Genomic DNA, 26,352 nt, shown 5'->3' on the forward strand with positions numbered 1-26,352 from the left:
TGCGAATGGTAAGTTCTCTATTGATGGGACATCTGAACCCCTTACCTCCTTGGCTGCCCAGTCCATCCTTTCACTGGTTAGTATTTGCCTGGTATGTCGTCATCTGTCTGTCTTCAATTCTCTGTGACATTTTATTTCAGGTACACCTTTTACAAAGGAACTACAGCTTTTTAATAGACAAGATATAGTGGATTATTAACTCTTTGAGAATTTTAACTTTTAATAGAAGAATTGAAACCATACACATTTGTTGTGGTTACTTACAAATTTGGTCATATTTTTACAATCTTAATTTATATATCTTGTTTTCTATGTTTACTCTCCATGCTCTGTTTTACCTTTTTATTTTACTCTGCTTTGCTAGATTGGGTAGTATTTTTCCTCTTTTCTTTCTCTTACCTCTTCTAGTTTAAAAAATATCCATTGTAATATACATGTATTAGTGGTTATGCTTTATTTCAGAAGACCTAAAAACAGCTTTGTTTTGTTATTATTTCCTCAAAAAATTTTTTCAGTCTCCTTTTCTTTCTTCTGTCCTTTGGTTACTCCAAATTTATATATGTAATCAGGCTTCTCCAAATATATATATGTAATCATTCCTCTTGAAATTGGCCCATAGCTCACTGATACTCCGTTCATATTAACGTAATCTTTATTCTCCATTTATTTTTGAATAATTTCCATTATTGAGGTCAATATTTTTTTCTTTTGCAATGTGTAATCTGCTGTTAATTCTATTCAGTGTATTTTTCACCTCACATATTTTAGTATTCATCTTTAGAAATCTGATTTCAGTCTAGTTAATGCCCTCCATATGTTGAATTAACCTTTGGAATATATGGATGATAGTAATATTATAATGATTTTTAGTGTCCTTGTCCTCTGTACCTTTCATCTGTGTCAGTTTTGAGTTGGTTTAATTGAATGCCTTTTTCCCTCATTGTGGATTGCATTTTCCTGTTTCTTTGAATGCCTTATAATTAAAAATTTTTTAATCATTCATAATGTGAAATTGACCATTTTAACCATTTTTAAATGTACACAGTTCAGTGGTACATTCCTACTGTTGTGTGTATAGGATTTAGGTAAGTCTTTTATTATATATCATATATCTGGGTTAAGAAATTGTAACAATTTTAATATTTATTTTTATGTTTACATATTTGATATAATATTTAAATATTAATATACTATCATTTCTATTTCTCCTAATTTTTCTTATTTGTTTAAAAGATTTTATTTATTTATTTGACAGAGACAGCCAGCAACAGAGGGAACACAGGCAGGGGGAGTGAGAGAGGAAGAAGCAGGCTTCCAGCAGATGAACCTGATGTGGGGCTCGATCCCCGGACTTTGGGATCACGCCCTGAGCCGAAGGCAGACACCCAATGACTGAGCCACCCAGGCACCCCTCTCCTGATTTTTCTGTGGTTATCTGTTTTCCCCTTCCTTTTAGACTTAGCTTGAAAAGTTCTATTTTTATTGTACTCAAAATTACACACTCCATTTCTATTCTTTTGAGATTCCCCTTCAATATTTATGCTTGAAATTTAGAGTTAATCAATATTATTTTACCTAAAGAGTTAAAATATCTTAGTATATTTTAACTCATATTACTTCATCTTCCACTGGTGTTGAGACTTTATGATTTAAAAAAAAACCATTCTCCAAACTAGATATTACTATAATGGTTTATAAGAGTTTATCCCTACATTTATCAATTTTGTTTGTTCAGTATTTCTTCCTGAAACTTAGACCTTCCTCTTGAGATCAGTTTCCTTCTTCCCTTCCTCATTTTTAAGTTTTCTTCAAGAAAACTTCTTCAAGAGTTTATGTAGTGAGGTCTATATTTGTTGGTAATAAGCTCTCAGTTTTTGTTTGTCTAGGAGAAAGGTCTTTAGTTTTTCCTCATTTGTAAAAAATGTTTTTCTGGATAAGTAAATCTAAACAGTTATTTTCCTTCAGCACTTTGAAGATATTCCATGAATTTTGGCCTTCATCACTGTTGTTAAGAATTCTATTGTCAGTACAAGTGTTATTCCCTGGTAAGTAATCTGCCTTTTCTTCCTGATTGCTTTTAAGATCATCCCTTTGTCATCAGTGTTTTGTAATTTCACTGTTGTACATCTAAATATGGATTTCTTTTTATTATTCTGGCTTAGGATTGCCTGTGTATCCTGAATTTGAAAATTCTGTCTTTTTAAAATTAATTCAATACTGGAAAACTCTTAGTTATTATCTATTTTGACATTAGGTTTCATTATTTTTTTTCCTAAGATTTTATTTATTTGTCAGAGAGAGAGAGAGCACAAGCAGGGGCAGTGGCAGGCAGAGCAGGCATAGGGAGAAGCAGGCTCCCTGCTGACCAATGAGGTTGATGTGGGATTTGATCCCAGGGCCCTAGGTTTCATTATTTGTATCTGTTCTCTTCTTTTGGAAATCTAATGAAGTCTTCTCTATCTTCCATCAAGCAACATGTTTCATATTTTCTATATCTTTTTCTAGCTGTGTAGTATTTTCTGTGATTTTTTTCAGATTTCTCTCACAGACCACAAATTTTTCTTCACTTCTGTCTAATCTACTGTTTGGGCTGTTCTTGGTATGTCAACTTTTAACAACATTAAATTTCATTCTTTAAATTCTATTCAGTTCCTTTAAATCTCTTTTTTTGTTTGAGTTTCATTCTGAATTTTTATAAACATGTTAAAATAATCATTTTATAAGTATTTTAAATATATATTCTATAAATCTATTTGAAGGTTATAATACTTATATCTTTTTGTAGATTTGTTTACTTTATTTTTATTTGTCATCTCCTGCTATGAATATTTGCCTTGATGTTCTTTTTGTTGTAAGTTTGGATTGTGTACTCATATTTCACTAATCTATATCTGTGGGTATCATGTTGAACCTGGAATCTTGGGGCAGGGATTTCTTCCAAAGAGGATTTTCTGTTCTTGGGATTGCTACTAAGATGGGGATAGTGTATTTTGATTTCTGAGGTTAGAGTTGCTTAGATATAACCAATATAAATTCAACCCTTAGACCCATGTGAGGGCAGAGTGGTAACACATTCAAGGTGGAAAACTTTCCATTGTTCTTATAAAAATAAGAAATAAGGATATGACAAGTAATTTCCTCTTCTTTCTTTTCAAATAATAACTTACTTAAACCATATCCTGGTCTTTATTTAGGGGAGCAGAATCTCAGTTTCTACTTTCTGCTTTGCCTAGGTCCAATGTTCTTCTGTTCCCTAAATGGGTCTTAAAATCCTAGTGTCTATGTTCCTAATACCACTCTTGATAGTTTTTGGGTTAAGTCAATCTTTCCACTCCATGTTTGCTGCTTTTCACTTTTGATTCCAGAAGTTCTCCTTAATTACTTGTGAGCTTAGTTAAGCATTAAAAATTTATACAAACTTAAGGCCTCATTTTTGGTTTTTTGAACTATAGATTTCTTTCAGAGTACATAATGAATAATATTTCCAGAAATAGAAGTCCTAAACAGAACTAAAATCAGATCCTATATTAGATCTAAATTTTGGCAATCAGTTGTTAGTAATATGAAGATATGTAAAAGTATAAAACACACTGACAATGATAAGTATATAGCCAAATTCAGACAACTCTAACACTGTAATGCTGGTGTGTAAATCACATAATTCTAGTACAAAGATGAACAGACAGAAGCATTAAAAATAAGTACAGCTATGACAATATGTTAATGGATACACAATATAAAAAGATGTAAATTGTGGCATCAAAAACATAAAATGAGGAGCAATAAAAGAGTAGAGTTTTTATGTAAGTGTAGTTAAGCTGTCAGCAACTTAAAATAGACTGCTATAACTATAAGATGTTTTGTATAAACCTCATGGTAACCACAAAGGAAGAACCTCTAGTAGATTCATGAAACATAAAGAGAAAGTAACCAAAGCATACCAATACGGAAAGTTGTCAAATCACAAAGCAATACTGCAAGAGACAAAGAAAAGTACGAGGAATCTACAAAAGAGCTAGAAAACAATAAAAGTACAGTACTGAGTCCTGATTTTTCAGTAATTACTTTAAATGTAAATGGACCAAGTTCTGTAATCTAAAGACAGAGAATGGCCAAATGGATAAAAAACAAAGATCCACTCTATGCTGCCTATGAGACTCACTTCAGCTTTCAGGACACACATAGGCTGAATGCTATGAGATGGGAAAAGATAATTCCACACAAAGGGAAACCAAAGGAGAGCAGGGGTAATTATGCTTATATCAAACACAGATTTCAAATCAGAACCTTAACAAGAGACAAAGAAAGTCATTATATCACGATAAAGGGATAGGTTCCTCAAGAGGATATGACAATTTTTATTTAAAGAATTTAACTTACTTATTTGAGAGAAAGAGCATGAGAGATAGCACAAGGGAGATAGAGCATGAGAGAGGGGAGGGGCAGAGGGAGAGGGAGAAGCAGATTCCCTTGAGCAGGGACCCAGATGTGAGGCTTGATCCCAGGACCCTGAGCTCATGATCAGAACCAAAGGCAGATGCTTAACTGACTGAGCCACCCAGGCACACCAAAGTTATGACAATCGTAAATATATATGCCCCCAATATTGGAAACCTAACTATATTAAGCCAATACTAACAGATCTGAAATACAGCAATAAAATCAATGTAAGAGACTTCAATACCTCACTTAGGAAATTAAAAGGAAAATTGAACCTGAATTATACCATAGACTAAATGGGCCTTATAGACATATACAGAACATTTCATCCAGCAGCAGCAGAATACACATTCTTTTCAAGTGTACACAGAATATTATCCAGGATGGATAACAAAGTTAAGGCAAAAACAAGTCTTATCAAATTTAAGAAGTTTGATTATACCAACTATATTTTCCAAACCAGTGGTATGAAACTAGAAATTGATAACAAGTGGAAAATTGGAAAACTCACAAATACCTGGAAATTAAACACTCCCGAACCACTAACGGGTAAAAGAAGAAATCAAAAGGGAAATAAAAAAATATCTGGAAGCAAGTGAGAATGGAAGCACAATACACCAAAACTCATAAGGTGAAACAAAATAAGTTCCAAGAAAGAAGAGAGAAAATCAAGAACCATCATATTCACTGGTGAAAACCTGAAAGCTTTCCCCCTAAGATCATGAACAAGACAGGATGCCCACTTTTGCTACTTCTATTTAACATCGTATCAGAAGTTCTAGCCAGAGCAATTACACAAGGAAAAGAAATGAGAGGTATCCAAATTGCAGAGGAAGACCTAGTACTATCTCTTCACATACGACATGATCTTATATATAGAAAATCTTAAGCATACTACCAACCTCCACCCCCAATACAATTAGAGCTAATAAACAAATTCAGCGAAGTTCTAGGATGCAAAATCAAAATCAGCATGGAGAAATTTGTTGTATTTCTCTACATTAGCAATGAATAACCTGGAAAGGAAATTAAGGAAACTATTTCATTTACAATAGCATCAAAAAGAAAAAGATACTGAAGAGTAAATTTAACCAAGGAGTGGCAAGACTTATACACTGAAAACTGTAAAATGTGGCTAACAGAAAGTAAAAAATATATATAAATAAATGGGAAGACATCTTATATTCATGGATTAGAGACAATATTGATAAAATAGCAATACTCCTCAAAGAGATCGATATATTCAATGCAATTATTATCAAAATCAGAAATGGCCTTTTTTGGCAGAAACAGAAAGTCATCTAATTCATATGGAATTTCAAGAGACCCCAAATAAGAGAAATAATGTTGAAATATAAGAATAAGTTTGGAGAACTGACATTCCCAATTTTAAAACTTCTACAAAGCTATGATAATCAAAACAGTTTGGTACTGACCAAAACATAGACATGCAGACCAATGGGAAAGAATTTAGAGTCCACAAATAAAACTGTACTTTCCTGGCTCATTAATTTTCAGCAAAAGTGCCAAGACCATTCCCTGGGGGTGAGAGTTGTCTCTTCAACAGGTGAACAAACTAGATCATCACCTACAAAAGAACGAAGGTGGGTCTTTATCTGACACCATATTCAAAAACTAACCCCAAGTAGGTCGAAGTCCAAATATGATTGCTAAAATGATCAAACTCATGGAAGAGAAAGGTCTTCACTACTTTTAGATTTGGCAATCATTTTTAGGTGTGGCATTGAGGGGACAAACATCCAAGGAAAACAGAGAAATTAGAGTTCATCGATATTAACAACTTTAATGTACAAAGTTTTGTGTATCAAAGTAGACTATCAAGAGTGGAAAACAACCCATAGAATGTGGAAATATAATTACTAATGATCTATTTAATAAGATTCAAATATCCAGAATATACACAATTTTTTTACTACTCAAAAATCAAACAACCAAATCAAAAAATGAATGAAAGACTTAAAAAGGCACTTTCCCAAGGAAGATTAACAATTAGCCAATAAACACATGATAAGATGGTCAATGTTATTTGTATTAGGAAAATGCAATGAAACTACAATGAGATACCACTTCACACCCACTAGGGTGGCTAATAATAATGAAAATAACAAGTGTGGGCAAGGATGTGGAGGAATTGGAACTCTCATATATTGCTAGTAGAAATGTACAATGGTGTAGCCATGACGAGCAACAATTTGTTGAATACATAATAAGTTAAATGTAGAATTACACATGGTTCAGCAATTCCACTTATAGGTACATAGCCAAGAGAATTGAAAACATGTGTTCAAGCAAAAACTTGTACTTAATGCACCGTTCACAATAGCCAAAGTAGGAACCAATCTAAAAACTCATCACTTGTTGGATGTACACACCAAGTGGTATATCCATACAATGGACTATTATTGAGCCATGAAAAGAAATGAAGTACTGATACATGCCACACCGTGGATAAACCTTTACAACACTATGGTACATGAATGAAGCCGGATACAACATGCTACATATTAGGATTCCATTTATCTGAAATATCTAGAATGGGCAAATCCATAGAGACAGAAAGAAGATTAGTGATTGCCAGGGACTCTGGCGTTAGTACTGACGACTACAGAGTTTCCTTTAGGGTGATGGAAATCCTCTGCAATTTGGTAGTGGTGGTGGTTTATTTTACCCTGTGAATGTACTAAGTGCTACTGAATTGTTCACTTTAAAATGCGAAAACAGGTGAAATTTAAGTTAGGCATATTTGCCACAACAAAAAAAGTGCATTTTAGTTACTTGTTAACAACTGAGGGAAAATTGTTTAGGCAATTTTACATATAAGAGAATGGAATCTTTTTAAAATTTTCCCGTTTAAATTAAATTTTTTATTTTGAGATAATTGCAGATTCACAAGCAGTTGTAAGAAAAAATTTAGAGATCCTATGTGCCTTTAACCCAGTTTTCTCCAATAGTAACATTTTGCAAAACTATAATTTTTACAACTAGGTATTTACAACAGTAACAACTAGGATATTGATATTGATCAAGATACAAAACTGTTCTCATGTCATCTTCAAATAGGAGCAGTTTTCTTTCTTTCTTTCTCATCTGTGTTCCCTTTCCTGCCTTATTGCCCTGGCTAGAACTTACAACACTGTGCTGAATAAGAGAACTGAGCAGAGGCATCCTTGCCTCATTCACTCTTTGAGGTGGAAAACATTCGGTCTTCCATAATTATTTATAATGTGAGCTGTAGGTTTTTGTAGATGCTCCTTATCAAAATGGGGAAGCTTCCTTTATTGCTATTTTTTTAGAGTTTTTTTTCACAAATTTGTATTATGCCAATAGATATGTTGAAGCCCTATCCCCAATGTGACTGTATTAGAAAGTAGGGCCTTTAATGAAGTCATAAGGATGGGGTCCTAACCTAATATACCTGTTATTCTTTATTTTTTTTAAAAGATTTTATTTATTTGCTTTACAGAGAGAGAGTGAGAGAGAGAGCAGAAGTGGGGGGAAGGGGCAGAGAGAGAGGGATAAGCAGGGATAAGCAGAAAACCCACTGAGCAGAGAGCCCGATGTGGGGCTCTATCAGGACTCTGGGATCTGCATGAAGGCAGAGGCTTAACTGACTGAGCTACCCCGGTGTCCTTGTAACTGTTATTCTTAAAGGAATAAACTATTATTCTTAAAGGAATAAACTGTTATTCTTGAGGAAGAAAAGAGATGAGAGGCATCTCTCACACATACACAGAAAGTCATCTGAAAACATGATGAGAAGGTAGATTTCTGTTAGTCAGGAAGAGAAGCCTTATCAGATCCCTGCTGGTTCTTTGATCTTGGACATCTATCCTCCAGAGTTCTGAGATAATAAATTCCTCTGAAGTCACTAGGTTGTGATATTTTGCCTAGTAGCCCTACTGGACAAAGACAATTGGTTGTTGAATGTTGTCAAGAGATTTTCTGTTATTGATAAATGCACTTTGTTTACCTGTACTAAAACAAAACAAAACAAAAAACAAAACAAAGAACAAAAAACAAACCAAAACCAAAAAACCCCCCAAAAAACCCCTTTCAGGAAACTTAAAGAGAATGGAATTTTCTTTTTTTCCTTCCTCCTCTTCTTCCTCCTCCTCCTCCTTCTTCTTCTGCCTTTTTTTTTTTTTTTTTTTTTTGCTATGTTGCTGCCAAAGTCATGTATCAACTCATTTAAGTTCTACTGCAAAATTTGATTAAATAATTTCAGGAGAATTCAAAATTTATGTATCTTTTGATGGCTGTATTATAAACTGCATCTCTACCATTTAAAATTGTATGTTGAAGAATAGTTCAGAATAATTTTTTGGCAATGTTTTCTAGTTCTGAGAAAGGTTTAAGTATATTTGTTCCTTTAAGAAATAATTTTATCAGAAAACTTTAGAGCACCATAATGACCATAAAAACAAATAATGCTCTAGAATGATGGTGTCCAATATGTTAGTTGGCAACTACAAGGACTGTTAACCACTTGAATTGTGGCTAATCTCAGCTGCGATGCAAGATGTAGCAAGTTGTCTTGGGAGATGTTGAGGATGTGTGTAACTGACTAGGCAATGGTAGGAATGAAAATGGCACTATTAATTTGGAAGTGTATTAGTTTTCTAGGGCTGCCTTAACAAAGTACCACAAACTTAGTGGCTGGAACAACAGAAAATACTGTGTCATGGTTCTGAAAGGTAGACGTCCAAGATCATGGCCTCAGCAGGGTCGGTTCTTTCTGAGAAATATTTGATACAGTTTTTTGTAAAGCTGTTTTTCTTTGGTTTGAGGTCCTGGCTAGAGGCCAGTCAGTTCTTCTTCTTGAACACTTGATTACATCCAGCTCTCAACCACTTCCTTATTAAGGCTCCCATTCTGGGACACCATGCACCAGCCCTGATTGCCCCAGGACCCAACACCAGACAACTAGGGACCACCCTTGTGCTCTGATCCCATTAAATTATTCAAATTAGCCAATGCATGGGAACTCGGGAAATCTAGTGAACTCTGCTCTACCTGCTGTACATAAACTTCTCGCTACAGTTCTCACGTTACCCTGAACCCAGTTCATCCTCTGTGTGGCCCTGTATGGCAGTCTTCTTTCATATGGAATTGTCACAGGGAGTCTGCCTTTCATCTATTCTGAGTGTTATTTGTTGTGTCTCACCATCAAAAAAAATCTTTCAATCTTATAAAACGTTTGGCACTGTGAGCAAGAAAGCATGGCCATGACCGCTCACTCTTGCATTGCTTCTTGGGGGTCTGCTCTTGGCTTACTGATTTACTCCAAAGCACCAGGAGAAGAGCTTGGGAAGGAACTGTTGCCTGTTGGGAAGCATGAGCTTTAACCTTGCAGCTTGCTGCTGTGTCTGCTGGTGGTTTCCATGTCTCTCCTTACCCAAATGTCCTCGGCGTTGGAAGATTAAGAAAAAACAAACAACAGTCCTAAATGGTTGACATCCACTGGCTAAATACTAGCCCAAGTGGGAGTCACCTTAGGGCAATGGGAGCGATAGGCCACTTGAGCCACACTTCCCAGGGTCCAGCCTTAAGTTGCGTTTTCAGTCTTTTGTAGACTGCATATTTGTGTCCCCCTCATCCAAATGTATATATTGAAACCAATTTCTCCAAAAGACGGTAATTGGAGGTGTGGCCTCTGGGAGCTGATTAGGTCATAATGACAGAGCCTTCATGCATGGGATGAATGCCCTTAGATAAGAAACCCCAGAGAGCTAGCTGGTCTCTTCTACCTGTGAGGATGCAATGCAAAACTGGTCTATGAACTAGAAAGCGGGTCTTCGGCAGGTACCAAATGTGCTGGTGCTTTGCTCTTAGACTTCCCAGCCTCTAAAACTGTGAGAAATACATTTCTGTCATTAATAAGTCATTCAGTCTATGGTGTTTTGTGGTAGTAACCTGAACAAACTAAAATAATAGACATATACATTGTAACACAATTAATATTAAATTAAAAATAAATTTCAACTGATGAATGGATAAAGAAGTGACACACACACACACAATGGAATATTACTCAGCTATCAAAAAGAATTAAGTCTTGCCATTTGCAATGACATGGTTGGACCTAGAGGGTATTATGCTAAGCAAAATAAGTCAGAGAAAGACAAATATCATATGATTTCACTCATACGTGGAATTTAAAAAACAAAAGATGAACATAAGGGAAAGGAAGGAAAAATAGGATGAAAACAGAGAGGCAGATAAATCGTAAGCAACTCTTAACTATAGGAAGTAAACTGAGGGTTGCTGGAGGGAAGTTAGGTGGGGGTTGGGGTAACTCAGTGATGTGCATTAAGGAGGGCACTTGATGTAAGGAGCACTGGGTGTTATATGCAACTGAGGAATCACTAAATTCTACCTCTGAAACTAATAATACACTATATGTTAATTAAACTGAATTTAAATTTAACAATAAATAAAAATTAAAAATATTAAAATTGAAACAATAATTAAATACATAAATTAGTTATGTCATATTTAAATTTGACAAAATGGGACCTGGTGACCTTCAGTTAGAATAGTTAATATGGCGCAATATAAATTAAAACAGGTCCCTGAACGATTGAAACACTCTGTAAGACCTAATCAATTAAATAGGTGATTATCTCCACTGCTTCTCCATTGGACAGCTCAATTTTGCCTGTTCTTAAACCTGGAAAGACTGAATGGTGCTTCATGGTAGATTATTGCAACCTTAAAGTCATTGCTGCATCCATTAAAGCCCACATGCCCAAGAGCCAACATTATTACAATTAGTAACATCATCTAATATGTTTCATGCCCTGCTTATCTCAACAGCCTCCCAGTTTGCCTTCATCTCCAAAGGGACACAGTACACCTTTACCGGGCTGCCCGTGGAATACCGCAGCAGCCTGCCATCACACACAGGCTTTGCAGGAAGGATTTTAAGTGCATCCACTTTTCCCCGTGAACACAAGTAGGGCATTACATTAATAACATTTTCATCCAAGGAATTTTGTTTAACAGAAATATCAAGGACATATAAGTCTAACATCTTTCAATCCCCTTTTGGGTTCTAGAGGCAATATATTACTCATTTACTAATTTTACTTAATCTCCTTGATGCTGCTACCTACACATGAGCTCGTGTTAAATGACACCCATCCCCAACAAAAGGCTCTACAATGTATCCAATTAAAATCAATAGGCCTTCCTACTAGTGCTCACAAAAGCTCATTCACTGTACCAGCATTAGCAAAATCCTCTCATACCTTCTGGGATCTCTGGACTGGCTATAATGGCCATAAATAGCCCATGAGTCTCTGATACAAAAACCTGCCCCTCATTGTTTGCTTAGTCCATAATCTTAATATACTCTTTGTTTTTTGCCAAAACGTACATCCCTACACTCCCATGTCTAAAGGGAAATCCTGGTAGAGGATACTACCATCTGTGCCATTCTAAAAAGTAATGGATATTGTTAGTCTCTGCAGGAGACAACTGCCTTATATACACCCAGCCCCCTGGGGAGCGGACCTCCCAATCCCGAGCCATCTCCTGCTTCACACTTCCAGTTTGCCACCACAACCTCCCACCCTGCATCTCTGACCACGACCAGTATACCTTGCCCTTCCCCTTGGTTACAAATGTTACTAATCATTACCTCTTCCTTACTGAACTATAGTTCATACCAGTGTAACTGCTGGAACTGCCACCTTGAACCAAGGAACACACCAAGATATTATTGTCATAAAAAAATACAACTCATACTTGTAACATACTTTACAACTCAACCAGGGTATTGTTACAGATCCTGGAAATTCCGGATCTGTGGTCTAGGCTAATGCCGTATAATGGTGAACTTGACTATGGACTGGCCTACAAGGATTCTCCTTGTTTTCCCCTCATAATAAAATGATTTTTATGCTGTTTAGGGTAATGTATGTATTCAAATACCCCATATAATGAAGCTCAAAGCTGATGAGAAAATCAATTTTAATATAGTTTTTCGCTTTTACAAAATGCTGGCTAGACCCATTTTTGAGGCCCTTACTAGACTTGAGGTCAGTTCCCCTTCTTGAGACCTGATTAAATCCACACCCCACCTACTTTGCTTACCTGGGTTTTCACACTCTACGCCCCTGGGCCAAGCACCAGACAACTAAGAATAAACCCATACACAACTATGCATAGGAGTTGGGAAATTATTCAAATTAGCCTGTCTGGGACAGGCTAAACCTAAATTCACTCTACTTGCCATACATACCCTACATTCTACAGTTCCAGCTTGGTGTTATCCTGTCTACAAGGGTAAGCTCTGTGTGGCCCTATTCGGCAGCCTGCTCTCTTTTGGAGCTATAAGTAACAAAGTCCTGTTTTCATCTATTCAAATGTCCTGTGTTGTGTCCCACCATTGAAAGAGTCTTGGAATCTCCTAAATCAGGAAGGAAGAATCTGTTCCTTGTTTCTTTCCCAGCTTCTGGTGGTTTGCTGGAAATGTTTTTTTTTTTTTTTTTTAAGATTTTATTTATTTGACAGAGATAGAGACAGCCAGCGAGAGAGGGAACACAAGCAGGGGGAGTGGGAGAGGAAGAAGCAGGCTCATAGCGGAAGAGCCTGATGTGGGGCTCGATCCCAGAACGCCGGGATCACGCCCTGAGCCGAAGGCAGACGCTTAACCGCTGTGCCACCCAGGCGCCCCCTGCTGGAAATCTTTGTAGTTCACTGGATTGCAGAGGGTCTGCCTTGCTCTCTGCCCTCAACTTTGTATGGCATTCTCCCCGTGTATGTATCTGTGTCCGATTCCCTCTTTTTATAATGATACCAGTCATTGGAGGAGGGCGCACCCTACTCTAGTGTGACCTCACTGTAACTAATTGTATCTGCAATGACCCTGTTCCAAAGAAGGTAACATTCTGAGGTACTGAGGGTTAGAACTTCAACATATGAATTTTGAAAGGACACACATCAATTCATAACAGGAAGTATTTATCAAAGTCACACATTATGCCTGTCATGTGATCCATTGAGTTTATTTGTTGGTATATACGCCAGAAAACAAATGCAGAAGTGGACCAAAAGATATGTACAAAACAAAAATGTTCATAGAAGATTTATTAGTGTTAGTCCTGAACTGGAAAATCCAAGTACAGAGCAAAATGGTTGAAAAAACTATGGCATGGTCAGATTGGAAAACCACTACATAGTATTACAAAAATGAACTATGTAAATACTTTCATGTATATGGAGTTCGAAAACTGGCAAATTGGTGATAGACATCAGAGTAGTGTTTCTCTCTGGAGAAGGGCTATTGACAGAGAAGGAGAATGAAGGAAACTTCTTGAATAGTGGAAATGGTCTTACCTAGGTTTTGAAGGTCATTATATGAGTTCATATACATACATATATCAATCTGTACACTAACGATTTGTGCGTTTTGCCATATGTAATTGATGCTTCCCCAAAATGCTGCTAGATTTCTAAATAAATTGCTATGTGATTTATTTTGTCACTTCAGTACTGTGGGAGAACCAGTGATCTTAAGTATTGGGTTTTTTGCTTTATTGCTGAACAAAACTCAGTGACATTTCCTGTGCTTGGCTACTCGGTGGCTAACCACTCCAAATGCATACCCTGGGGAGGACTTCAGCTTTGAGTCTACTGATCTCTGTCTATATCCTGGTGTCTGGTGAGTCTGATGCTGTGACATTTTTAGCAAAATGTAAAGCAGTATTTCAATAGTGCCAAGGTTCTTCTTTAGCCACTCGTAAAATGTTTTCTAATTTGTTCTAGTAGCAGTGATACATTTGTATATTATCCAACAAACCTTCATATTTACCTTAGGTCAATGGTGCACTGACTAGTTGTCTAGCTGAGTCCAGGGTAATACTGGGGGCCCCGGTATGCAGTGAAACCGAACTTGTGTGACTAGACAAAATGCAGTGTTTCCTCCAGTTTCTTGGTTTGTATTTTTATTGTCTCCTTGAATTCTTATTTTTTGGACCTTATGTTTATTGATATGTAATTGTTTTTTTCTTCTTTGATATTTCTTTTTTTTAAATAATAATTTTTATTATGTTATGTTAGTCACCATACAGTATATCCTTAGTTTTTGATGTAATGTTCCATGATTCATAGTTTGCGTATAACACCCAGCGCTCCATGCAATACATGCCCTCCTTAATAGCCATCAGCGGCCTATACCAATCCCCCACCCCTCTCCCCTCTGAAGCTGATATTTCTAATATTTCTAGCACACAGACTAAGAAAGAAACCCTGTTTCTATTTGGGGTTGTTAAGTTTTAAAATAGAGGCAAAAAATGAACCAGTAAAAATTGTTTCAGGAAATGAGGCTAAGAGAACATAAGAATATATAAATGATAAACAATTATTCTAAGTCAAGGATTTCATGCTCACATCAGAACACTTCATACAAATCGATCTTAACCCAAAGCGTGAACAGGTAGAACAAATGAGTGGAGTGACTAAAATTAGAGCAGCCTTAGGCAGGAGAAAACAAACCTAATTCCATTCTGTGTTTCCTTGCAATCATCCTGAAGAAGTTCCAAAACATTCTGAGAAACACCGGCTTCCACATTTTCATATTATGTGTAGTGAAGGGAGAAGAAAACCAGTTCTTAGGAGAAAGAAAGGTGGGAATCTAGGGTGAGGAAAAGGTGAAAGAAATTGGGAGGGAGGGGGGAACATTTGGGGAGAACTCAAAAGACAGTGAATAGTGATAGATTTGACTCATGAAAAGTACTAGAGAAACATTTAGATGTGGCAGGAAACAGATGGCAACAAAAAGATGTACTTGAAAAGAGTGTAATTAAAACCGGTTAATGTAATTGACTCCATTTCCTGTTTTAAGGAGGAAACCATAAGATTGCATAGTATATTTGATAAAATTAAACATCCATTTAATATAAAAAGCGTGGGTTTTTTATTATTTTAAGACCCCTTTTTAGGGCAGTTTTATGTTTACAGCAAACTTGAGAGGCAAGTACAGAGATTTCCCAAATCCCTCTTAACCCCACCTGTGCACAGCCTGTGTGTCATTATCAGCATCCCCGCCAGACTGTTCCATTTGTTGCAAGTGATGAACCTGCACTGACACATAATTACCACCCAAGTGCATGGTTTACACAGGGTTCAATCTTGGTGTTGCGCATTCTATTGGTTTGAAGGAAAGTATAATGACGTATACCCACCACTACAGTATCCCAGAGCATAGTTCAGTGCCCTCGAAGTCCTCCGTGTTCTGTGCATTCTCCCTCCCTCTAACTCATGACAACCATTTATCTTTTTGTGTCTCACAGTTTCTGCCTTTTGCAGAATATCACAGTTGGAATTGCACAATATGTAGGCTTTCGAAGGTTTTTTTCACTTTGTAATGTGTATTTCAGTTTCCTCTTTGTCTTTTCATGGCTTGATAGATCATTCTTTTTAGCTCTGAATAATATTCCATTGTCTGGATGTACCTCAATCTGGCCATTCACCTACTCGAGGGCATCTTGATTGCTTCCAAGTGTTGGCAATTATGAATAAAGTTGTTACAAACACCTGGGTGCAAGTTTTCATGTAGAAAGCAGCTTTCAACCCCAAGCAGTGCTAGTGATAGATCATACTGTAAGACTATGTTTAGTATATTAAGAAACTGCCAGCCTGTCTTACAAAGTTGCTGTAGCGTTTTGCATTCCCACTGCTAATCACTGAGTCCATGTTGCTTCACATCCTGGCCAGTATTTGGTGTTACTAGTGACCATTAATAGATTTTGGCCATCGTTGTACTATTGCTGTCATTCATTTCAATTGCATATAAATATACTCTATCTAATTAAACATATATAAATATTTTTCCCTATTGTACATGTTTTATAATATATTTATGTTAAACATTTATATAATATATAAAACATAATATATATCTAAAGAATATATCGTTTTATTATTTTGAACAAAATGTTATCTGTTATATCAATTAAGAATAAGAAAAATAAAAGCTTTTTTTTCCTTCACTTATTCATTCTTTAATACTCTTTCTTCCTTCATGTAGATCTGAGTTTCTCACTTATGTTATGATGAACTCTTAACACTTCTTACAAGGCATGTCCACTGGAATTAATTGACTCAATTTTTGTTTGTTTGAGAATGTCTTTTATTTCTCTTTCACTTTTAAAGGGTAATTTTTTTGTTGTTGTAGGATACAGAATTCTAGATTGGTGGTTTTTTTTCTCTTAACATTTAAAACATTTTACTTCATTTTCTTTTTCTTGCCTGGCTTCCTAGGAGAAATTGGATATAATTCTCATCTTTGTTCCTCTGTAAGATTTTGTTTTTCTGTCTTTTTTTCAGAATTTTTTCTTTATCTTTGATTTTCCGTACTTTGAATATAATATACCAGGCCTTGTTTTTTGTTTTGTTTTGTATGTTTTTGAGGTTTTATTGTTGTTGATTTTTTTTTTACATTTTGCCTGCTTGGTGTTCTCCAAGTTTCCTAGAACTTTGGTTTGGTATCTGAGAGTAACTTGGAAATTTTTCAGTTATTCTTTCAAAGATTTCTTGTGTTCCTTTCTCTCCTTCTTCTCGTTCTGATTTTTCCATTACAAGTGTTTACATGTTTTCGTGTTGGAAATCCTGTTCTTTTTTTTTTTTTAATTGTTTGTTCTCTTTGCTTTTCAGTTTTGGAGGTTTCTATTGATATATTCTGTAGCTTAGAGATTCTGTCTTCATCCATATCCCATCTATTAATAAGCTCATGAAAGACATTCTTCATTTCTGTTACAGTGTTTTTGATTTTATTTTGTCAACTTTGCCTCATGTATTTTGAAGCTCTTATTAGGTATATGGGCATATCTTGTTTTACTGTGTTTCACTTTACTGCATTTTACAGATACTGTGCTTTTGACAAATTAAAGGTCTATGGAAACCTTGCATGGAGTAAGACCATTAGCACCATTTTTCCGACAGCATTTGCTCACTTTGCATCTCTGTGTCTCCTTTTGGTAATTCTTGCAATATTTGAAACTTTGTTATTACTTCATATTTATTGTGGTGATCTGCGGTCAGTGATCTTTGATATTACTATTGTAATTGTTTTGTGGTATCACTAACCATGCCCATAGAAGATGGTGAATCAAGTGACACGTACGTGTGTGTGCTCTAGCTCTACCATCACGTGGCCATTCCCCATGTCTCTCTCCCTCTCCCCAAGCCTCTTTCTTGCCTGAGACACAACAATATTGAAATTAGGGCAATTAATAATCTCACGATGACGTCTAAATGTTCGTGTAGAAGGAGGAGTAACATATTTCTCACTTGAAATTAGAAAGGTTTAAGCTTAGTGAGGAAGGCGTCTTGAACACTGAGATAGAGCAAAAGCTAGTCCTCTTGTGCCAAGCAGTAGCCAAGTTGTGAACGTGAAGGAAAAATTCTTGAAGAAAATTAGAAGTGCTACTCTAATGAGCACACAAATGATAAGAAAGGAAAACAGCCTTATTGCTAACATGGACAAAGCTTGAGTGATCTGGACAAAATATCAAACCAGCTACATTCCCTTAAACCAAAGCCTAATCCAGAACAAGGCCTTACTCTTCAATTCTATGGATGTTAAGATAGAAGAGGAAGTTGCAGAAGAAAAGCCTGAAGCTAGAAGAGGTTGGTTCATGAGGTTTAAGGCAAGAAGCCATCTCCAAAACATAAAAGTGCCAGGTGAAGCAGCAGGTGCAGATGTAGAAGCTACAGCAAGTTCTCCAGAAGACGATTCATGAAGGTGCTACAATAAACAATAGATTTTTAATGGAGATGAAACCATCTGATATTGGAAGATGCCATAAAGTACTTTCTAAATTTCTATTGCCTTTCTCCTTTCATGTACATTTGTGTTGTTCTCTATCATTTTCCAGGTTGGGTAAGTAGAGAATCAATGAGTAAATTGAACTCTGTTGTATTCTCCTAATCCGTATAGCTTTTTGAGCGGGGGAGGGTGGGGAGAGCATATATTTCTCCTCCTCCTCCTCCTCCTCCTCCTCCTCCTCCTCCTCCTCCTCCTCCTCCTCCTCTTCCTTCTTCTTCTTCTTCTTCTTCTTCTTCTTCTTCTTCTTTTAAATTCTGCTTTTATTTCTTTAAACATCCTCCATACATTTATTTTATACCCTACATTCAATAATTCCAAACTCTGAAATTCTGAATCTTTATTCTTCTGTTAAGGAATAAAAGACGGCAGCCAATAAAAAGTACATTATCTCATTTTGTGGTTGCATTTTCCCCCTGTGTTTTGTAATTTTGGAATACGAACTCATAATTATGTGGCTTTGAGCCTGAGAACTGGTTTGAGTATAGAAACCTGGTGAAGGATCATTATTTTCCATTATGGCAACTAACCCGAGTCTTTACTGACTGCTATGGACTGATTGTATCCTCCAAAATTCATATGTTGGAATCTAATCTCCAAAGTGATCATAGTTGGAGATGGAGAGGAGGCGATGGGAGGGAATTTTGTCATGAGGATGGAGCTCTTATAAGAGGAGACACAAGAGAGCCTGCTTTCTCTTTTTCTCTCCTTCTCTGTCCCTCCCATGTGAGAATACAGTGAGAAGGCAGCTGTCTACAAGCCAGGAAGTGGGCTTTCACTGGACAGCATATCTGCTGGTGCTTTGATATTAGACTTCCCAGCCACTAGAGCTGTGAGAAAAAACAATTTGTTATCTAAGCCACTCTCCGGTACTTTTGTTGCAACAGGCACAACTGACTAAGACACTCGCTTATCCTTGATTTAGTTATATATAACCACACCCTCTTTGGCTGCCTTTTTATCTCACCCCTAAGAACACTGAGGTTTACTTAGCTTTTGCCAGAATCTTTCAGATAAAAGTCTCTTGGTTGCCATTCTGGCTTTGCTAGTGTTTATGATTATCTACTTTGCCCATGACAGTTAAGCGCTGTCACTTTGTCTTGGTACTACAGAACTGTATCACCCTTTCCGTGGCCAGCACCACTATACCCCAGATGATGTGCACCTCCTTAGACAGTGTGCCTGGGTAACAGCAGTAACTTTATTTTGCTGAATTGGAAGATGGCACAAAACCCTGAACACGTCAGGGCACTTCCCTAACGTAAATGGCAGACTTTCAGAATTTTGTCTGGTTTGTAGGTTTGAGAGAAAACACACAATCCTAAGACTTCCACCCCAAGAAGGAGTCAGGGGAATGGAGAAGGAATGTATCTTTAGGAAAGGTCTGAGATACCTCCCAGAATCTCTAGCTGGGCTGACAGGTCAAGATCTTTTCCTGAAGCCAGTCAGTAAAGACTGGGGGAAGTGGTAGCTTCTTCAAATGTGAAGGCACTAGCAATGCAAAATTCCAAAAAATTAAGGAAGCATGACACCATCAAAGGAACAAAATAAAGCTCCAGTGGCTAACCTTAAAGAAATGGAGATCTGCGTGCCTGACAAAGAAATCAAAAATAGTCTACGTAAGGAAGCTCAGTGAGCTACAAGAAAACACAGATAGACAAGTAAAAAAAATCTGGAAAACAATACATAAAAAAAAGGAAGCTTCAAGAAAAGATAGAAGTCATGAAAAGAAACAAACACAAATTCTGGGGCTGAATAATGCAATGACTGAACTGAAAAATTCAACAGAGAGATTCAAGCGGAAGAATTAATTAGTGAACACAAAGACATAATTTGGAATTATCTAGAGAGAGATAAAAAGCAAGAAAAAAAAATGAGTGAGTGATGAAAGTCTATGAGTCTTGTAAAACACCAGAAAACAAAATAATATAAGCATTATGGGAGCCCCAGACAGACACAAAAGATAAAGGAGCAGGAAACTGATTTAAAGTAATTGTGAGAGACAACTTCCTAAAACTTTGAGGGCAGTGAGTGAGGGGAATGGACGTCAAAATCTAGAAGCCCAAATAATTCGACTGACCATGAAAAAATCTTAAGTGAGACACATTATAATCAAATGGAAAAGAGAGACTTTTGAAAGCAGCAGGAGAAAGGTGACTCATCACATATAAAGGAGCCCCATAAAACTAGCATATTTCACAGCAGAGACCTTGCAGACCAGAAGAGTGGGATGATATATTCAAAGTGTTGGAAGAAAAAGCCTACCATGGAAGAATACTTTACTTGATAAACCAGAAATAAAGGTGAGATAATCACTTTCCTTAAAAAAACAAAAGCTGATGAAATTTGTCAGTATAGACCTGCTTACAAGAAATTCTAAAGGGAGCTCTTCAAATTTAATGGCAGAATGCTAATCAGCAACATGAAGACATATGAAAAATAAAACATACTGGTAAAGGCAAATATATAATTAAATTCAGAACAGCCTAATACTGTAATGGTGTTGTGTAAATCACTTTTAACTCCAGAACAAGTGCTAAAAAGAAGAGTACGAAAAATAATTATAGCTATAATAATCTGTTAGTGAACAAATTAAAAATATGTAAATTTGACATCAATAAAGTAAAATGGGGGAGGAGATGTAAAAGTATGAGTATTGAGTATTGTATGCAATGCACTAAGTTGTAACCAGCTTACAATAACTAGAAGGTGGGATGCCTGGGTGACACAGCGGTTAAGCATCTGTCTTCGGCTCAGGGTGTGATCCTGGCGTTCTGGGATCGAGCCCCACATCAGGCTCCTCTGCTAGGAGCCTGCTTCTTCCTCTCCCACTCCCCCTGCTTGTGTTCCCTCTCTCGCTGGCTGTCTCTCTCTGTCGAATAAATAAATAAAATCTTAAAAAAAAAAATAACTAGAAGGTGTTTTATGTAAGCCTCCTAGTAACCACAAAGAAAAACATCTGATAAATACACAAAAGATATAGAAAAAGGAATGAGAGCATACCACTACAAAAAAATCATCAAATCACAAAGGAACAGCGAGACAGGAAGAAAGGAACTTCAAATAGTCAGAAAACAATGAGCAAAATGACAACAAAATGGCAATAGTAAGTAATTACCTATTAGTTATCCTAATATAAATGGACTAAATTCTCCAATCAAAGGTACATAGTGTCTGAATGGATGAAGTAATAAGATTCAACAATATGCTACCTACAGGAGACTGACTTTACCTTCAAGGATACATACAGGTTTCAGGTGAAGGGATGGATAAAGATGTTCTATGCCAATGAAAACCAGAAAAAGTAGGGATAGCTATGCTTATATTAGAGAAAATAGGCTTTAAGTAAAAATCTTTAACTTTAAAAGAATGTCACTATCTAATGGTAAAGGAGTCAATTCATCAAGAGGATATAACACTTGCAAATATTTACGCATCCAACATCGGAGCACCTAAATATGCAGAGTAGATATTAACGGAAGTGAAGGAGAGGTAGAAAACAACACAGCAGTTGTAGGGAACTGTCATACCCCACCCTGAAAAATGGGTAGAGCGTTCTGACATAAAATCAATAAGGAAACAGTGCACTTGAACAACACTGTAGACCAAATGGCCTAACAGACATGTGCAGAACATTCCTTCCAACAAAACACGTTCTTCTCAAGCACACAGAGAATATTCCATAGGATAATTCATAATTTTTTAAAAATGCTAGTTTTACAAAAATTACCTCAATACAGAATTTCTTCAGAAACTGGATTTGAAGTAAATTAGGATTCCTTTGTCAGAAACTCTGCAGAACCCACGGGAAGGAATGCATGTACCTCTCAGGAACTATGGTGTTAGAAACTTGAACTAGGTGAGGAGTATAATTCTCTCTCTTTCTCCCTCTGCTTCTGCCTCATTCTTTCCAAGATGGGTGCATTAGTCAGCGTTCCTCAGAGAAACAGGGAGAGAGAGAGAGTAGGGAGGAGAAAGGGGGTGGGAGAGAGAGAGATTTAAAGAATTGGCTTACGTGTTTGCAGAGGCTTGGCGAGTCCAGATTCTGCAGGGTGGGCAAGCCCTAGAGACCCAGAGAAGAGTAGCAGTTTGCTGAAGATAGTTTGCTATAGAACTCACTTTCCCAGGTCACTCTTTTTCAATCAAGGCCTTCAAATGATTTGACAAGGCCCAACCACAGATGGAGGGTAATTTACTTTACTGAAGGTCTACTCATTTAAATGTTAATCTTTTCTAAAAAAAATATCTGTACAGAAATATCTACAGTAATATTTAACTGAATACCTGGGAATGATGTCCAAATCAAGTTGATACATAAAATTAGCAGTCACAGTAGGAAAAATGGGGGAAAAGAGGGACGAAATATACTTCTCAATTTGGTTCCGAATTCTCATGAAAGTAAATCATTTGTGTAGCTGGGTGAGGCCCACCACTGGATTAAACAACTTTAATCCTGGGGGTGTCATCTGGAGAAAGCACTACTCAGCCCAGCTCACGGGAGGTACCCATGATGGACCAGTCCACGGTGGCTGGGAAAGAGGTGGAAGTAGGGTTACCTTGGACCAAATGGTTGTCAATTACAGCAAGGTGTCTCATAAATGGGAGATCTTGATTAAGAGCTCAGAATGTAATTTTCAAGTGTTAACGTGTATTTCCCCTTGATGGAATAACTTCTAATTTCTGTTTTGCAAAGGTTTTTGTGGACTTTAGTTACAATTCAGATTTTCTATCATGGTGTCTGTTGGATTTGTGGATACATAGTGGTTTATACTCCATTTAGGCACCTAAAATTGACTTCTTTTACTCTTCTCTGAATATTTTCTAGCTTCACCATATGGTTCACCTGTGGAAGGAAATCAGAGCAGGCTCATACCTCCTGCAGAAGGTAATATGCTTTTTAACGTTTTCTAGAGGCCAGTAGGAAAGGGAGGATATGTGGAACTGCCTTAGAAACAGAGCTGAGGGTCTGGTCAGGGGCCAGCCTTGAGGGCAGGTGCAGAGTGTGGTGATCTGAATGCTGTGGTGTGAGGGACCCTGAGTGACCCGGCGCTTCTCCCCCAAGGCAGTTCAATTCCACGTGGAGATTATGGAGCTCTCTCTAGCAGGCTCTGTGCCAGGCTTTGTGGGGACACAGATGAGCGAGGCGAGCTAGACTGCCAGAGCGCCCTCAGGGGCTCAGTTTTGTGGGAGAACCCAGAAATAAGCACGGACCCCACCTAAACTAGAGGAGATGAGCCCTCGCATGGAGCGTGCCGGGAACGTGGAGGACGGAGAGTGGGCACCAAGGCTCTGGGGAGGCTTCGCGGGGACGCGGCATGTGAATGGCTCTTCAGGGAAGAGGAGTATTTTCATGGACAGAGCGCTGGGCAGGCACCCAGGCTGCAAGAACCGTGCTGGGAGCGCCGAGATAGGCGGTCGTGCCTGCTGGTTCCTTTCTGAAATGTGGGCGCGACAGGGGGTGGTAAGGTTGCCAAGGGGAGTCCATTTGAAAAGGGAGCTTTGGAAGCCAGGACGAAGACATGTCAGCGTTGTCTTCGGGCAGTGAGCGATCTCTGAAGGGGGTCGGAGTGGAGGGGATCACCCCTGTGTGCCAGGCATGCACCTGGCTGCAAGGTAAGGCAGGAACTGAGGAGAGGAGGGTTTTGAGACGGAGCCAGACAGCAGGAGGCTTGTGTAGTAACCCAGGCGTGGTGATGGGTCTCCAACTAGGGTATGGCAGTGAGAGCAGAAGGAAAAGGGGTTTGTCTGCGTGCGCGAGGCTGCAGGAGACCGGAGGGGAGCCAGAGACAGGTGCAGCCGCGCTGGGACGTGACTGCTGGTTCTGGAGCAAACACGGAAATCTACCCGCGCTCCCTCTGTGAAGCAGGAGGGGACATCACCGCAGCTGATCACAGGGGCGCGTGGAGATTGTATGTGGTGGACGGGCGCCAACCCACTGAGGGCTGGGGAGTGACTGGTTGGTAAACGATCGCCACAGGCGTGGGGAGAGAGAGAAGAGGATTAGGGAAGGGTGAGTAACAGCCTTCACATAAGAGGTCTCATCACAGGTGAAGGGGCATCGCTGGAGGGTCAGAGAGCCCAGCGAGGTGAAAGAGCAGAGTCCGCCCTTGGGGCTTGGGAGCCTCCCTATTGGATCCGCCCTTATTAAAATGTGTATGTTTATTTGATCCACCCACAGTTCCTTTAAAGAATAGAGTCAGGTCTTGAGAATAAGTATCAGGCAAAATATTAAAGCCTCGGACGGTTCACAAGCTGAGGTACCAACAGAGAGCACACCCCGTGCTCCTCACCTCTGTCTGGGTTCATCTTCAGCACCCCGCCCTTGGGCACCTGTATGCTCGCCCACACCCACCTCCAGCAGTTCTCCGAGCTCCTGTGCTGCCTCAGGCGGCTAAGCCTTGGCCCAGTCGCAGGTTCCCTGTGAGCAAGGTGGGGAGCCACCTGCAGTGGGGGAAGGAGCATGGGTGTAACTGCCCCTCAGAGCTGCTCTAACATCTCCCCCTCCTTGCTTCCTGTAGTTGTGGGATCTTGATTTGGTTGTGACGTGCAAGGGCTTGAGTCCATCCCAGAAGAGGCAAATGAACCAAAAGAGGAGAGGGGAGGAGAGATCTCACATACAGAGTTTTATCACTCAGGAGCTTCACCGGCATAACAACCTAGCCCCACAGCTGGTTCTGCTCATGTTAAAGTGATGAGCTCCCTGCCACTCACCTGGCTTACAGGTATGTGGTAGCTGACGACCCTAATCCTCTCTCAGCAGCCCCTCCCAGGCATGGATGCATTACGTGTGTTTATGGGAGAGCTGGGGCTTCTGTATTGGACAGTAATTGTAGGTTGCAGGGCTTACGTTTTATACTAAAGATGGGCAAAAGCAGTGAACTTCCTCATTTAATCCTCATAATTAGGTGAAAGTACAGAAACAAAATCTGTGAGCAGTTCACAGTGGGACTGTTTGGCAATGTACGTTTGACTCAGTAGGAAAGAAGGAAGGAAGGCAGAAGGAAGGAAGGGAGGGAGGGAGGGAGGGAGGGAGGAAGGAAGGAAGGAAAGAAGAAAGGAAGGAAGATCTGTTGATTTTACTGACTTTGTGATTCTCCAAATAAAAAATAGCTTAAGAAAGTCCAGTTTGTTCAACCTGAATGCCATCTTAGGCTTTCTATTTATGTTTGTCCGAAGCGGCACCTTTCAGGATAGGCATTTCGTTCTGATAATACTGATTTATTCTCTCTAATCCAAAATTAGGAGGAGAAAACCACATCACCCATTTTTCCACTTCCTGTCCTGAGGAGCGAGAGTTACAAGATAAATCTAGTAGTTTCTATGACCAAAAGATTAGATTTAGATGACTTTGTCCTTTATATTCTGTTTTCTTGTTTGTTTTATACAAAACTTGTGAAGCAATTTTAAACCTTTAAAATATTTTCATACATATAATGACTATAGTTTATCTAGTAACACAGAATATAGGAGACAGATGTTTTCATCTTTAGATTAGGTTTATCAGGTTATATGCATTTGTTCATGTTTAATTTTTCAGTAAGCCTAATATTTTTGGAATAAGATCACCAGCAAAGTCATGTTCTAGTACACCTTATGCAATATGTTGTGGAAAAATTAACACATGACGTTCCTTATCAAGCTTTTCTTTCATCGTTCTCCTTGTGTGTGTGTCCAGATAACACTTCTCTGTCTGTACTTGTGGACACAAAGGTTGTGCTCGCTTGTCCTCCTGTCAGCTTGGAAAATGTGCTGATAATAAGGTGGGACATAAACCTCAGAGGCAAGCCTTCCTGCGCCAGAGCCTACAGGAGAGATAACAATGAGACCAGTGAAAGAAACTGTACTGATGAGAGAATCTCCTGGGAGTCCAGACCTGATCTGAATCCTGCCCTTCAGATTGGTCCCGTGGCCACGACCCATGAAGGATATTACAGGTGTGAAGTGGCCACACAGGAAGGGAATTTCGGTCTTGGATATCACCTCCAAGTGTCAGGTAAGGAGCATCACATCCTGTGGTATGTCAGGGAAGCAGCTCCGGGACTGAACCAAATGTCTCCCTA

At 38.3% G+C, this 26,352-nt stretch overlaps 1 protein-coding gene across 1 annotated transcript in view; it reads left to right on the plus strand.

The window, feature by feature from the left end:
* Positions 1 to 1,921: 1,921 nt before the first annotated feature.
* Positions 1,922 to 26,352, plus strand: part of LOC125281480 (cell surface glycoprotein CD200 receptor 2-like) — a 38,159-nt gene continuing 13,728 nt past the window's right edge. Inside the window, exons 1-3 of the mRNA XM_057306668.1 lie at positions 1,922 to 2,045; positions 23,118 to 23,177; positions 25,968 to 26,285. Of these exons, the coding sequence (XP_057162651.1) occupies positions 1,922 to 2,045; positions 23,118 to 23,177; positions 25,968 to 26,285 (502 nt within the window). The remainder of the gene's footprint in view (positions 2,046 to 23,117; positions 23,178 to 25,967; positions 26,286 to 26,352) is intronic.

This window comes from Ursus arctos, unplaced genomic scaffold, assembly GCF_023065955.2.
Source record: "Ursus arctos isolate Adak ecotype North America unplaced genomic scaffold, UrsArc2.0 scaffold_4, whole genome shotgun sequence".
NCBI classification, from domain to species: Eukaryota; Metazoa; Chordata; class Mammalia; order Carnivora; family Ursidae; genus Ursus; species Ursus arctos.